Source organism: Protopterus annectens, chromosome 2.part2 (genome assembly GCF_019279795.1).
Source record: "Protopterus annectens isolate FY-2018-M chromosome 2.part2, PAN1.0, whole genome shotgun sequence".
Lineage (NCBI taxonomy): Eukaryota > Metazoa > Chordata > Ceratodontiformes > Protopteridae > Protopterus > Protopterus annectens.
The window spans coordinates 915,298,198-915,315,197 of NC_056730.1; the positions used below are offsets into that span (position 1 = coordinate 915,298,198).

Consider the following 17,000-nt stretch of genomic DNA (forward strand, 5'->3'; position numbering starts at 1 on the left):
TCACCTCATCTGCTTATCAATAGTGTTCCCCTTATCTCCTTACCAGTAGTGCTCACCTCATCTCCGTATCAATAGTGCTCAACTCATCTCCTTATCAATAGCACTTTTGCCTCTTCTTTTGCTTGGAAGGCCACCCTATAGTACATAAATATTAATTTAAATAATGGGTTATTACCTTGCGTAATCCTTATTATAAAATATGAGTATCAACCCCTAGCATCAGAGACTATTCTGGATTTCCAGCTATTTATATTATGTTTGGAGGGCCTCATAAAAAAAAATCCTGATCAATATCTATTATGAAATTCAGACCAAGTTAAAAACCTGGTTCTGCCTGTTAGTTACTCCCAGTAGCTTACCTTCACTCTAATCACCATCCAATAATTAAGATGCAGAGAGAGCTTTGTCAATCTGTGCCTCAGCTGCATACGTACCTATAGAGTGGCGCACAGCAATGGTTATTCTGCTCCACAAAGGCAGAGCCACAAAAGGCCCTGGGAACTATCGCCCTATAAGCCTGACTAGCTTGGTCTACAAGGCTATGGAGTGAATCATCATGAACGCATTAACAGAGACATTGGGAACCTCCAAATGCTGGGCACTATCCAATTCGGCTTTGTTAAGGACAGATCATGCCTCCTAAACCTGATGGACTTCTTTGAGACAGTTACCAAGGCTATAGACGAGGGAAAGGTGGTACAGACAGCCTATCTAGACCTCGCAAAGGCCTTCAACACCATTCCCCATTCTGGTATTATACACAAGCTCACCAGCCTGAACATAAACCCCTACATCACAAGATGGGTTGCCAACTGGCTCACAGACAGAACCCACATGGTGAGAGTTGTGGGAGCTAGGTCTGACTCTAAACTGGTTACAAGTGGCATTCCCCAGGGCTCAGTCCTAGGACCCCTCCTGTTCAGCATATACTTCTCAGAGGTACAGGCAAGCACAAGAAGGCTATGGCTGACCATGTTCGCAGACGACTGCAAACTAGGGGCTATAATTGACTCTCTGGCTGACACAGACATCCTCCAAAAGGGTCTCACTGAGACAGATACCTGGTGTCAACATCATGGGCTCAAGCTAAATGCCAAAAAGTGCATAGTCATTCCCTTTGGAAAAAACAAAGTACCCACAAACTACCACATAGGTGATAGTCCCCTAAATACGGAAGATGTAATAAGGGATCTGGGGACCCAAGTAGATAGTAATCTCTCCTCTGATAATCGCATTGCCAAAATGGTTAGAAAATCCTTCTATGTGACCCACCTAATCACAAAAGGGTTCGCATCCAGATCAAAAGAGGACATTGTGCCCCTCTACTCATCACTCATCATACCCATAATAGAGTACAGCGCCCCATTTGGGATGTACCTTACAAGACACCTGCAACAGCTGGAAAGACCACAGAAGTACCTCACCAAGAGGATCACTGGCCTCAAACAGATGCCCTATGCAGCTCGAATGAAGAAACTCCAGCTGTACTCGGTTGCATACCACCTACGCAGAGGTGAACTCTGCCTGACATACAAGGCCATGTCCAACCCAGAATTTATGGCTATGCTTCACCTAAAGAAAATCTTATCTCCTTGAGCCACACGGTCTAGGGATCTAAACCTCACCACAACAATAAACAGGATGTGCTGAAGGGATAGATTCCTGTCTCACAGACTTGCCATGCTTTGGAACAAGATTGCAATCTACATTAGGCAGAGCTCCTCCCTAACACTCTTAAAGAGAAACCTTGACTAGTGGATGGAAAACAGAAAGTTTAGCCCGGGGATCACTTCAGTGGCTCTGCTGGAGAGAGGCACAGGGAACTAATCTAAGGGGGCTGCGAAAGCCAACACATTCTGGCTAGGCTTATAAATGCCTTTGGGCAGATAGCCTAGTACCTACCTATGAACCTATGAAAAGCAGAAGATTCATGCACTCTTCACCTATTCAGTTTTTTTACATTCATTCCATACTGACTCAGTTATGTCTAACTTGACCAAAAATGCTATTTGCTTTAGAGCAAAAGATCAGGGCATACTTCTCATAATCAACTACAATTACATAGTTTTCCAGTTTACCACAAACACATTGGATAAAGCCATTTTCTGGAAAAAGAAGTTGTGATGCTTTCCAGTTTAGCATTCAGCTGGAGAATTACTTGTCATCTGTTCTACTGGCGATTATCATATCAAATGCAAGTCTTAATCTGTCAAACTGGTGAATCATATTCCTAAAGCACCAAACAAGCAGGAGTCATCCTGTCTGGATTGCAGGATACTCTGTTGTGTTTTTGTAGATATTGTTAGACTAATTGATCTTGGTTACTATAGACTTTGTTTCTTGCACAATTTATCAAACTTGTCATTTGATTTTTCTAAATAAAATATGCTTATTTAAAACTGTGTATTAATGTTCATATGTGAGAAGAGTACACACTGTCCTTAAGCAAACATTTGTATATATAGGCAGAAGCGTAACATCATGACCATGACATGTTACCATTTTCTTTCTAGTCTGCTTATTTAAAAGCTTTGGTCTGGTTTGGCACTACTGTCTATTTGGGGGAGGACAGAGGCCATTATTAAATAAAGTACAGTTGTGTAAAATCTTACCATAACAACAGATGTCCTTTCCTTCACTCTTGAAGTATTCCTTACATCTGGGATTCCCTGCCTAGGGCAGCCTGATGTCTGGCCAGTATACCAAACCTTGAGGTTGCTTTAAGGTACACCATACATCACACATATGGTATGCTCCTTGTGTTGCGTGGGCATAAAGGTGATGTTCAGACGTACCATCCTCAGAACTGATAGCCCCAGTAGGAATGCCAGCCCAAGAAAAAACAAGAGGTAATCAGCAAATCCAGAAGTGAAATGAACCAGGAGGAGTTGGGAGGGAGGATGTGAATGCTGCAATGGTAAAGGAAAGCATATCTACTGCTATGGTAAGAATTTAAACAACTGTACTATATCTTTACATTCAAATGTTGCAGTATTCCTTACATCTGGGAGAGTGCTAAAGCTCAAGAATGAACTTGGGAGGAGGAAGGACCAGCAGACCCCTCTAGAATGCCATGAAGGATGGCCTTAGTAAAACCAGCTTTAGCTCTGAAGATTCCATCCAACGTATAGTGCTTTGTAAAAGTATGCACAGAAGTCCAGATAGCTGCTTCGGGAACAGAGCCTTTACAGAAGAAGGAAGGTTCTTACCATGAAAGTATAACAAAAAGAAATAGCTTTAGAGATTCAAGAAAAAATAAGTTTGCTTGGATACAGCTAATCCTAGGGACCTAGGATGAAAAGAAACAAACAACTGATCAGATTTTCTAATAAACTTAATCTTACCTAAATAGTTGTCTGTGCACATCCAAAATATGCAGCACCCTCTCACTGTCAGATTGTGGAGAAGGGAAAAAAGCAGGCAAATGAATAGACTGGTTAAGAGACAACTCATTCACCACCTTTGGCATAAAAGAAGGATTATTAAGCAAGGACACCCTGTCCTTATGAAACACCAAACAAAGGAGTACAAGTTATAAGGGCTTGAAGCTCAGACACCTATATGGCAGAAGTAAGGGCCAACAAAAGAACAGTCGTCCCAGAGGAATGTTGTAAGGAAGCTGAAGCAGCAGGCTCCAAAACAAAATTAAGATCCCAGGGAGGAGGAACAGGCTTCCTGGCAGGCCTAATACGAAGGACATCTTTAAAGAACTGTTTAGCTTCAAATCTAGAAGTTAAAGGAGGAGATAAAGGCAGACAAGCAGCGATAGCTGATACGTGGGCCTTAACAGAAGAATAAGCCAACCCAGCATTGAACAATTCACACAGATAAGAGAGAACCAAAGGAACATCCACAGAAAGTGGATCCAGGTTACAACAGAGACACCAAACAGAAAACTTCTTCCATTTCAATAAGTAGGATTTCCTAGTATTGGGTTTCATGGCCTTCTGCAGGACCCTAAGCACATCCTCTAAAAAAAGATGTCTATGTGGAATCAAAATCATATCACCCACAGTGTCAGCTGAAGAGTGGACAGGTGGGGATGAATGAGAGATCACTTGTCTTGTGTGAGTAGGTCCACCCTGTGAGGTAACTTGTGATGACTGCCCTTGGCTAAATGCAGAAGAGGGAACCAATGCTGTCTCAGCCATCAGGGAGTCACCAACAAGATTTTGGAAGCATACTGTTGAGGGGAAGGGGAGGGAAAGCATAAAAAAAGCTCATTCCAAAAAAGACAGGGCATCCACCTTCCACACCAGAGGACCTGGGACTCTAGTACAAAGACGTGGAAGTTGTCTGTTCAGGGGGGAGGCAAAAAGATCTACTTAAGAAATACCCCACACATCCCTGTGAAGCAACCGTTTATGGGATTGAGTTAAGTACCTGCTCAGAGTGTCTGCCACAGTGTTTTGACCTGAGAAAATGTAAACTGCCTGAAGAGTCATTTGATACTTGACAGTAAGATCCCATACCAGGAGCGCCAACCAGCAAAGAAGGGAAGAACTTGTTCCCCCCTGTTTGTTTATATATCATATCACTGTGGTATTGTCTGCGAATACCTTGAGTGGTCATGGGGAAGAAAGAGGAAGAAAATCCTGAAGAGCCAACAGAAGGGCTGTCATCTCTTTGGCATTGATGTGCTCCTTCTGCTGAGGAGAAGGTGACCACACCTCCTGCACCTTTAGGGAGCCAAAAGTTGCTCCCCATCCTAAATTTGATGTGTCTGTGAACATCTCCTGAGAGGAAAGAGATCCCTAGGTTTAAAGACAACTACTGCATCAACCACATAAGTTCCTTCTTAAGACAAGGAACTACAAATTCTAGAGGATGTTCAAAACCACTGAAACTTTCTCATGTAGAGTTGTCCAGAAAGAACATAGGCATTGTGGATGCCATGAAACCCAGAGTTCTCACAAACTCCCTAGCTGCAATGCATCATGAAACCCAGAGTTCTCACAAACTCCCGAGCTGCAATGCAGGCCAGAGGAGGAAGAGTTTGAAAGAAGGAAATGAGACCTAAGGCCTTGTGATCCAGCAGGAATGCCAGCATAGGCACCATCTGAATCCTGTAACCCAGAAAAACATGATCTTGAGAAGAAGTCAGAGAAGACTTTTTGAAGTTTATTGTGAACCCCAGGCTCTGAAGAAGTGGAAATGGCAAAATAAAAATGTTTTCAAAATGATCCCTGGGAAGGAGGCCTGAATCAGCAGGTCATCCAAGTAAGGAAATACTTAGATCCCCTGAAGCATGCAAAAAGCAATCACAGGAGCAAGGCATTTGGTGAACACTCGTGCGGAAGTACAAAAGCCAAAAGGCAAAACAGAGAACTGAAAATGCCAGGAAGCAACAGAAAAATGCAAAAACTTCCTGAAAAGGGGATGGATTGGAATATGGAGATAAGCATCCATGAGATGCAGAGACACCATATACGCCTGAGGAAGCAAAAGAGGGAACAGTGTCTGTAAATACAGCATTCAAAAAGTGGGCATCTTCAGAAAGTGTTGAGATGAGAGGTCTAGAATGGGTCACCAAGTACTCTCTTTTCTGGGTACTAGAAACATTCTGTTGTAAAAAAAACCCTCCCCCTTTGGGACACAGGCACCTCTTCATAGTTCATAGTTCATAGTTTAGTACTAAGCTAACTGCCCTTCCGAGCCATTTTAAGCCTAGCCAATTATCCCTTGTGAGACTCAAACCCTGCACCTTGTGTTTGTAAGGCAAACACCTTAGCCATTAAGCCACCTTCCCAACCCTTGAACAATACCTTGAGTCAAAAGGTCTCAAAGTACCTCTGAGAAAAAGGGAAGTTGTTTCAGAGGAGGCTGAGGAATGCCCATAAATGGGGATGGGATTTCCACACCATGAAATACCCCGATGAATGATGGACAGAACCCAAGAATCCTGAGTAACCTGAAGCCAAACAGGAAGAGAGAGAGAGGTGAAGAGAAAGAGGAACGTGGCTGGGAAGAAATGGATAGTCAGACAGCACTTTGTTTATCTGGAAAGGAAGACTTTTCATTCCCTGAAGTCTGAGTAACCTTAGCAGGAGGAGCCCACTTGCCACCATTTTACCCTTAGGAGGAGGGTGAGACTACCTGTGAACAATGGCTGGCTTACTGAGGTAGTTTCTCAGAAATTTAGGAACAGGAAAGACAAACGCATGTTTGAGTTCCTATAAGCCTTTCCCCTTATCTTAAAGGGACTTAAACAAATCAGCAGCAGCTTCCCCAAAAAGTGTTTATCAAGAGAGGCAGCCATCAACTTAGCCTTAATATTATCAGGTAAAGGTTGAAGCCAAAGCCAGGAATAACTCCTCATCACTGACCCAAAAGCAGCATCTATAGAAGAAGCATCTGCTACATTATAACTACACCTGATGGAATGATGAACCACCTGTGAGGAAGTCCCTAACAGGGAATGAGCAGAAGTTTTACCCTGAGAGTCTGGATATTCAGAAATAACCTGAGAAAGGAGAGCCAATGCATTCCTGGACAAATGGGTCTGATAATGAATAGCCCTTAAAGCCAAGGTAGCTGAGGTGTAAACCTTCTTACTTGGCTTCCATGGTTTTGCTGTCTTTATTAGAAGGAAATAACCTGGGCAAAGGAAGCAACTGAGAGGGCTTGTCAGAGGCTAGAGACACTACCAAAGGGTCAGGAAGTGGACACTTGTACAAAAAGTGGCAGTCCTCAGGCACCCTATAAAACCTATCAGGCTTTTTGCGAGCAGGGGTCAGAGAATCAGGGGCTTTAGAGGCATTAGAAAATGCATCCAACAGATCAGCCAAAATAGGAGGTATAGCAGAAGGTTTTGGAGATTCCATCTGCAGCAACTCATAGTACCTCTTATGAATTTCAGAGACCTGAGGCACAATCCCATTTAAAAAAGGTCCATCATCCTGGAGATTTTCTCCCAAAAAGAAATCTCTTCAAAGAAGAATACGGACTGGTAGATTCCTCTTCCACTGACCCATTGCCCAAGCAAGGGATTCTTCATCAGAAACCAGCTTCTCCTCAGAGGAATCCTGTCCCCTGGGTCTTTTAACTCATTACGTCCGAGTGACATCTCCAGATGCATTTGCAGTTAACTCCTATGGACACCTCTAGGCATCAAATATTGCTTGTTCATATTTGCATATAAGTTCCAAAACCATGCTATGTACAGTGTTTAAAAGATTTCATCTTAAAGCCATTAATAGCTGGCCTCTGTCTAGTGCAGATAAACAGATATTAACTGTTGTTTTTATGATATTAATTTATATAGATATAATTTTCACATTTTTCTAAATATCTCAATAACCAAGTAAAACAGACAAAACTCATTAACCTCGTTTGAAAGCTCTCGGCTAGATGAATAAAATGCTGCTGACCGTAGGTGTATAACTTGAGTGATTGCTGAGACATTGTAAGTTGCTTCCAAAATATTACAAATGTAATAGTTACTATTTTTACTGTCACTTATAAAATTCAGTTTAAGACCTAGAACCTAAAGAATACTGCCACTATAAAAATAGTTTGTCCTGAAGAGTTTGCCATTTATACTTCTTTTATAAACCTTATGGATCCAGAAATATGAACATTTGTTTGAAATGTGAGGACATAATTTGATTCTGTCAAAAGGCTTAGGCTCCGCCCATTGGAAGTTACAGTGCAAACTTCCTGAGCTCAATTGGAATGAAAGAGTTAAGGGGACTAGAGGACCAAGGGGGAGCTGGAACAAAAACCCCTGAGGAGATTTCTATGTCATCAAATCATTGAACAAACCATGAGTAAAGGCCTGCCACACACTCTGTGGATCCTTAGTTGCAGGAGGAACATGCTTATTTTTTTTTGTTTTTTCTTTAATGTGATGTCTGCCCTGTAAAACTTGGAAGGCTCTGACCCAGAATGGCATTCAATAACAGTAGTAGGGACTTCTTCCCTAACTAAAATCTGAGGAACACCCCTAGGCTGTTCAGAAATAATCAACCATGGTTCCTCCTGAACGTCTGAAATGGATGTCTACAGAGCCTCATCGGATGTGCTGAAAGCCAGATCCCCACAGGCCTCCAACTCGGTCACAACAGAGGAATCCAATTACAAAGCTGGGCAAACCTCCAGGTTCTCACTCAACCTCAGGAGAAACATCTGGTGGAGGCTGGACAGCAGAAGATTCCTGTCTGGGTTTCTTAACTTTCTTCTTCCCTAAAGGCTGACCTTCAGGGTGGAAGTTCCTTCTATAGTATTCTTAGTTAGAAGCTTAAGACGCTGATTCTCCAGATACAATGCTAAGGAAGAAAGCCTACTACACAGAGTTTTGGTGCAATACTCTGACAGATAGAGCAGGATGTATGGTTGTGAGATGTGAATAAGCAAAATAAACCCTGTCTGTGGTGGTCTTCATGGGGAATCTGTCTCCTGGGTTGAATTTCCTTTCTCCCATCCAATCGTCAAGGTTCCTTTTGAAGAGGGCCAAAGAGGCGCTTTGCTTGACATGTATAGGCAGTCTATTCCAGAGTCTGGGGAGTCTCTGGGTCAGGAACCTATCCCTCCAGCATGTTTTGTTTATTGTGATGACAAGGTTTAGATCCCTGGAGTGTGTGGCTCTGAGGGATTGGGATTTCTTTAAGTGCAGCATGTCCAACAGCTCTGGGTTTGACATGGCCTTATATGTTAAGCAGAGATCACCTCTGAGTAGAAGGTATGCCACAGAGTATAGCTGGAGTTTTTTAAGGTGGTCAGCATACGGCATCTGCTTTAGGCCTGTTATTCTTTTAGTGGGGTATTTCTGTGACCTTTCCAGTTGTTGCAGATGTCTTGAGAGGTACATACCAAATGGGGCATTGTATTCTATAATGGGTCTAATGAGAGATGAGTACAGTGGGACAATGACCTCCTTTTTTCTGGATGAAAAGCACTTAGTGATGAGGTGCACCACATAGAAGGATTTCCTGACTGTTGTGATGATGTGGTTATCGAAGGTGAGACCACTGTCCACCTGTGTCCCTAAGTCTCTTATCACACTTTTGGTGTTTAGTGTACTGCCACCTATGTGGTAATAAACGGGTACATGTTTTTTTTCCCAAAGGGGATAACTATACATTTCTTGGCATTGAGCTTGAGCCCATGGCTCTGGCAACAAGCATCTGTTTCTGTAAGGCCCTTTTGTAGAGTATCCACATGATTTGGGGATTCAATAATGGCTCCCAGTTTGCAATCATTTGCAAACTTTGATAGCCAGAGTCCCTTAGTGTTGGCCTGTACTTCAGAGAAGTAGATGCCAAACAAGAGCAGTCACAGGACTGAATCCTGAGGTACTCCACTTGTCTGGAGCTGGATTTGGAGTTGGCTACTTTTACAGTGTGGGTTATGTCAGTAAGCCAGTTGGCAACCCATCGAGTGACGTAGGGATTAATGTCCAGCTTAGTAAGTCTATCTATGATTGCAGAGTGGGGGATGGTGTCAAAGGCCTTGTTGAGGTCCAGACAGGCTTTTTGGACCACCTTACCGTCGTCCACATCTTTGGAGACTGATTCAAAGAAGCCAATCTGGTTCAGGAGACAGGATTGACCCTTCACGTACCAAAACTGGGTGGGGTCCAGTGTTTGAAGTTTGCCAATGTCTTTGTTTATAAGTTCCATGATAATACATTCCATGGCCTTGCAGATCATGCTCGTCAGACTGATGGGGCAGTAGTTCCCGGGATCCAAGGTGGATCCCCCCTTGTGGAGAGGGATAACTGTAGCTGTGCACCACTCAGTGGGCATGAAGCTTGAGGTGAGGCTATGATTAAACATGACACTTAGGTGAGGTGCCAGTTAATTTTGTAGCTCATGTAGTACACAGCCCGGGATGTCATCTGGTCCCATGGATGCTGTATTCTTAGCTTTAGAGAGTGCATTTTTTACCTGTGTGGCCGTTATTACTGGAATTTGACAATCTTCTAGTATTGAGATGGGCCGTTTAGGGGATGAGAGGGGGGTGAAGTTGGCACTGAATTGATCTGCCAGGATATTGGCAATATCCTTGGGATCAGTATATTTAATGCCATTCTGTTGTAGCTCAGAAAAGATCTGAGCATTGCCATTTAGAATGCCTTGTGGTTTTCTTTGGAATCTTTGGCAATTTTATTTTCATAACTAACTTTGGAGGATTTTATGAGGGATCTCAGCTTCTTACTGAGGCTGGTAAGGGAGTTTTTTGCTTGTTTGCATCCTAGGATTTTCCTCTTTTTTGCAACAGTTTCTTCCTTTTGTTGTAACGTTTGTTTATGGCAGGGGACCCCCAGATTGGCTTTCTTTTTTTTGGAGGAGAGCAACTTGGTTTTATTTGGGATGGCACGTTTCATGCCTGAGTGGATGTGCTCGTACAGTGCCTTAGTGTAGGATTCAGCAGTCAAACTTTCAGTTCCCGTCTGCATGGGTGTCATGAAGTTTGTCACTTCTAACTTGAGTAGCATGAAGTTGGCTTTGGAGAAGTTTTTTATGGAGGTTTCCTTCCTGGGGGGGGTGGGGTGGGATGTGGACGTTAAGGGTGATTAGCTTATAGTCAGACCTGACCAACGAGGAGATGACCATAGGTGTGGCGCATTGATTTCCCATGTTGGTAATGACCAGGTCTAGGATATTGGACTATGGATTAATGTTGGGCAAAGGTGTTGGTACAGGAGTAGTTTTCCCAGTTAATGGCAGGGTAGTTGAAATCACTGAGTATAAGGGTGTTTGGTTGTATCTTAATATTTTACAGTATGTTTAGAAAGGTGTAGTGAGATTCTTGGGGCATGGTGGGGGATCTGTAGCAAGCTACAATTTGGACTGCAGTCTTACCTAGTGTTAGTTGCACCTGGAGAATTTCAGACGCATTGTGTTGGGCAACTAGCCTGGTGGTGTGAACATCCTTGGTGAATATGGACACTCCTCTACCTTTAGTGTTTCGGTCCTGGTTTGGTAGCCGAAAAGTGTGGTAAGAGTTGTAGCCTGGTATTGCAGGGGTGCTTTCTGGAGCCTTGAACCAGGTCTCAGTTACTGCACAGATATCGATGTTCTCCATTTTTAGGAGTGCCTCAAGAGAGTGCATTTTGAGGTTTAGACTTCTAGCATTGAGTAGCATTACCTTTAGAATTTGTATGCTTGTACCTGTTACAGTGGTGGTTTTGTCCTTGGAACTTTGCCTAAAAAAAGCACTATAGGGGTGGTAAGAGCCTTAGCCAGTAACCTGAATTCCAGGGGCGACAGGTGCAGACCATCTCTGTCAAAGCATTGTGGTCTGTCGATCATGTCGTCCCAGGCAGACAGATACTGGATCCCCTTTGAATGACACCAGACGTTTAGCCAATTGTTGAAGTCAATCATTTTGTCCTTATATTGTGGCATCATTCTGGGCGAAGGCAGAATGCTATTCAGGGGTAGGGTCATACCTGCCTGGGCCACATGATCCGAGAGCTCTTCCATGTCTCTTTTCATGTAGTCCAGGGAGGTATGTCTCAATTCATTCACTCCAACATGGACAATGACAGAGTCATATTAGTACTTGTTGTGGTATATCCGGACATCACCTTTATGCCCTGTGCTATGCAAGGAGAATATGTGTGACATACGTCGTACTTGAAAGCAACCTTAGGCTTTTGTATACTGGCCAGCTGTTGGGCTGCCCTAGGCAGGGAATCCTAGATGTAAGAAATTCTGCACCATGTGAATGGAAGGACATGTACTATTATGGAACCACACCACAGAGTGAACTCGCATGTATAAAGATAACTCCAATCTTTTCTGCTGATGATACTGTAACAGCTCAAAAGAATGCAACATACAACCATGAAGTGATAAGTCAAAAACAGAAAGTTATCAAATTCAGACTTCATTCTACAGACTAAAAACAGAAGGAAATAGGGACACTTTCATTGCCTAGCCTCCACAAGTCTTTTCCTTGTCTAAAAGAACATACGCCAATCTACAAGTATCTTTCGTGCCTAAATAACATAGTCCAGTAAACTACACTCACTTTATTAGGTTCAGCCTCTTTATCTTGGGATTATTAGCAAATCAAATGAGAAAGCTATAAGTTATTTCAGCTTTTCCACTCTTAAATTAAAAGTGCCCAGCGTGAAAAGATTCCTTAAGGAAATCATTACTGATCATGAGCTAATAGAATGTTATATTGCACTGCATCATGGTACCTGCATTAAAGAAGAAGAAGACATCAGTATGGTGCCTCCATGGATGTCTCTATGATATGCTTTCTCTGGCCACATATATGCCTCATTTACTCATGTCTCTTGCCATGATATGAATTATACTGCCATTGGTTACATAACAAGGATGCTAGTTACAGATGCCAGTTCAGAAAAAGTAGTACAAGTTTGTTTTGCTAATAATGCTGTATGATGAAAAAAATAAACAACATGTCTATTTAAAAGCCCAATTTCTACTTAACTGCTTGCATTCCAAATATTCTTGAGAAACTTTAATCTGAATGCCCCCAAAATTTAATTTAGCCAGTTTTTGAACTGTTAATTTAGGATAAACTGCTTTAGCAAATTGACAATTCCCTGTAATGACTTTATAACTTTACTATAATGTATTTGGGTCTATATTATGATATCATATGCTCAAAAGAGCGAATGACACATAATCGACCCCATGTAAGCGAAAGCTTGCAATGTTGAAACCTCAGAACAGCAATTCTTTTCCAAGGGAAAAAAATTGCTGTTCCAAAATAAAAACAAAAAAAAAACTGTAAAACATTAAATAATATGGGGGGCTGTGACCCCACACCCCCCTACTTAAATATACCAACTCTGAGATAGCACTACAGTGCCGAAAAGGCAAAGTAGCGAAAGCGGCCAAACCAATTCTTCCCCAGGGAAAGAATTCTCTGAAAAGCCACTTCGTTATTTTGCCTTTTCGTGCTTTTCAGTTCGCCAAAGACACGACAGCGTAATAGGGAGCCATGCATTTCATGTTTAGGTGTTAGACATTGCTATCATTATTTTTTTCTCATTAATATACTATTGTTGTATGCAATTTATGATTTCAAGTAATTTATGAGTCACATTCCTTACAAGTATTCCTTACGTGTATACAGGATCTTTTCTAATAGGTTTTAGTCCACTGTTAAGTATAACTCCTGTAGTTTTTTTTTTTTTTTTTTTTTTAGCAATAACCACATTATATTGCTTGCGCTTACCAGCCAGAATAGAGTGCATGAGTAATATGTGGCAGACGATGGCAACAAATATGCACTGTGATGGTGAAGGATATTAACAAGAAAGGGATAACGTCTGCATAAGGACAGAATTTTATCAGTCTGCATTTATAGACTCTTCTGCACTCTTCAGCTGACAGAGGTATTTGATTTTGTGCTTCCGCTGACCCAATTCCACTGAAGTGATATATTTATTCACAAATTTAAGATGAATGCCTGTCCCTCTGACTGTAGTAGATTTCTTGAAAAGTCTACAAGACAGCAAGGTGGATATTAGTAATATGTACTCTGTACAAAACTAAAGGTTTCTTTATATGCCATATCTTAACTTAGTAGCTAGCCCTCTTGTGGAATGCATTGAACTTTTAATTGCTTGCACAGTGCACTTACATGCATACTTCATGGAGGTATACAATCAAAATTAAAGGAGTGACATGGGAAGACATAAAAAATATGCTAATGATAATCTTAACTTTGCAAAGTCCCTACAGTTGTAAATATTAATGGGCATTTATGTATTTTATCTCCTTAATTACAACAGGGGCACTGATGTGTGCTCACTCTTCAGAACGTATTTTCTGCATTAAAGAAGTTCAATTATAGAAGAAGGAAACAGCCTGCAAACACTACAATTTACCAAACAGGTTTGGTTAAAGAGTATTGCATATAAAATTTCTGACTGTGGAGGCTGTACCTTCTCCAGTCCCCACTATGTATAACCTAGTTCAAGATCAGCAAACCTTGCAGTGGGGAAAATTTCTTTGGGAGAGAGGGTCCACATACTGAACAGATTCAATGAGTTATGAACTGTTCAGTCATGCTACAACTAAGGTTGAGAGGGTGACCTAATGGTTAAGGTGTTTGCCTTACAAACTCAAGGTGCAGGGTTTGAGTCTCACAAAGGATAATTGCCTAGGCTTAAAATGGCTCGCAAGGGCAGTTAGCCTCATATGAACCTTAAATTACTATCATATGCACCATGAAAAGCAAAGATTTAAAGTCAGTACAAGTACAGCTAAATAAATCATGAAATCTTTTTAAAAAGTTAAGACATTACTTACCAGAACACTGTACTGTGAAACAGAGATGTTGTTTGGATGCACACTTAGTTTCACACACTGCCTTATCTCCAGGGCAAATCTCCGTGGCTCACTTGCTCTTTCACATTTTTCTCTCCGTGTGCACCTAAACAAAACAAAAGATGATGCTGAATGTAGTTTCAAGCTACAATCCAAGCAATGACCTTAACACATTAAAATGTCTTATGGAAGAATATGTTTTACAAGTCACCCTACCTAGGAGCAAATTCTGCAGCTATAAGAATGTACCACTACCTATTCTGTTTGCATAAACTTAGTTCTATAGTAAAATCACATGATACATTTACTTAAAGCATTTCTTAATTCCCTTGTAATTAACTTGTATTGCTTCTTGTTCCGTCTGTTTTCTATAATAGTGGCAAAAATGTGCAATAAAGTTAAACATAACATCTGTATATTCTTATTAGCATTAAAAACAACTCAAACACGCAGAGACCCTTGCTGCAAAAGTTCAGGTTTTAACTCTTTATGTAGTATTCAAAAGGTACTGGAGAACTTCGTAAGTATTGGTAAAGCCATGAGGTGTGTCAATGAAGAATTTTTTTCAAAGACATCTTTTTGCGGAAGCTGTTTTAATGGATGTCGACATCATAAACATATTATATCATCTTCCCAAAATGTGTTTCACTCCCCATAAAGTGGACTGTTCTATGCCACGTATAAATAAAGCATGGTTAAACTGCTTCTTCTCTTCTGTGGCACCCCCCCCCCCCCCCCAGGAATATGGCTAATGTCTGTTTTCTTTCTTCCATCAAGTCATAAATGTACTGCTTCTGTAGTGCTATTTAACTTTTTTCTTTCCCAATGGTGCTATAAATCTGCTGAATATTTTAGTATTTGCAGACACTAAATGTGCAGTCTCAGAGAACAGATGAGGATGAAATGTCAAGAAAACTGATACCACTAGTTCCAATTGCTGACCTAGTCCTAACTTAAAATAAAATCTACTTTAAATACCGTTTTGAATTGCAAAAATAAAGGTTTCATTACACCTTATTTAAAACATGAGGAATAACCCAATCAATAGGGTTTCACTAGAAAAAAAGCTACCAACACTCTACTGAAAGATTCTGAAAGTAAGCATTAAGTGGAAGTATTGCTCTTCTAAATGAATAAACAGATACCTTCTCACTCATCCAGGCCATCATTGCATCAAATTGTAACTATTTCTCCTTCCATTCTTCTTCCCTTTCTGTTACTGACCATGGAAGTAAATGGTGTAGTTGGAACACACAACTTCCCACCTAGATTACTGAAGATGACACCACAAATTGCAGCCCCTGTGTGGCTATTCCTAAACTACTTTTAAATGCAGGCACATTCCTGTAAGTGTGGAAAACTGGTTACATCTCCCCTTTTCCTAAAGGAAGAAAAACATCTTGAGAAGAACTAACAAGCAATTTTTGTACTGATGCTGCTTGCATGACTGCTTGAAAAGTTTGTGCATCTAGAGCTTAGGTCCTGCCTGAACAGCAATAACCTACTAACCTATTATCAACATGGAGACAGGCTTAAACATGGAGCAGAGGCTGTATGGCTCCTTTATTATGTCATGTTTTGCCTGTGAGGAATAAACTAGTACATAGGCATCCTTGTCCATCACTTCATTTTGTACCATATAAGCCATGCCTTTCTTCCTGGTTTGCTAGCAATGTTTGAACTAACAACTCATGCATTCAGTTGATTACTAGCTAACAGGGAGATATTTTAACTGATTAATAGTTCCAATCGATTAACTAAATATGACATTCCTGGCTGCTGCCAAGCTGGATCACAACTGCCTACTGCTTTGAGTCACATATGAAATTTTGTTTGAGAAAATATTCTTAGCTGAGCAAAAAATATCACTTTTTTGCATTTTTTTTTTTGTTCAGCTGAAGTGATTTTCTCCAATGTAATATGTTTAATTATGGCAATGAATACAACAAATTCAGTACCTTAACTGTGTTACAGAAAAGCAAAAGCTTGAGTGTTGCAGATGTGATTAACAGCACAGTATGCTTAACTCTGTCAGCATTAAAAATAAAAACTGCAGTGCAATGAAAATTTTCTTCTATGAAGGTGGTGACACGGATATACCCCAAGGTTCACTTCTTGGCCCTGTACTGTTTTGCCTATTTATAAACAAGATGTTGCAACACAGCTATAGATTATCTACTGTCAGCAGAAGAGAGGGAGTTGGTTCAGAAGAGGGGATCAGAAGCCCTGCAGAGATGCGTCCAAAACAAGGTGGAGTGGGAGAGTAACTGAGACAGGTCCACAGTAATGGCTAACAGTATGTGAGGCTGGGAGGGAGATGGGTACTGTGATCTTTATGATAACACAGATAATGGATAAAATGATTGTTTTAATCTGTCTCTTGTGCCTTGGGGTACACTGACACCTTGGGGTACACTGACACCTTGGGGTATACTGACTTGCATGCTTATTATCATAGAGGGGAGTAGAGAGAGGGAGTCAAGGGATGCCAACCAGAAAGAGATATGAGAATCATCTTGATGGAAGTCAGAACAGGGGTGAGAGGCTGCTAGATTCAGAAAGTGCTATGCCAAAGTATGTTTGAATACATGGCTATGAAAAAAAATATGAACACTGGCCGACCCATTCTTGACTGAAGGTCCTTTTTTTTTTCGTATTAAAATGATTTTATTAGAATTGTGTTAGTAGGTTTGGATTTCTTGAAGGGTTTTAAGGGGCACATGAAGTAATGGTTGGTGA

General features: G+C 41.2%; 1 protein-coding gene across 1 annotated transcript in view; it reads right to left on the reverse strand.

Annotated features, from left to right (window-relative positions):
• The window catches only part of PLXNA4 (plexin A4), a 2,762,645-nt gene that overhangs the window by 1,107,140 nt on the left and 1,638,505 nt on the right, over positions 1–17,000 (reverse strand). The window contains exon 6 of the mRNA XM_044064236.1: positions 14,244–14,367. Within this exon, the coding sequence (XP_043920171.1) occupies positions 14,244–14,367 (124 nt within the window). The remainder of the gene's footprint in view (positions 1–14,243; positions 14,368–17,000) is intronic.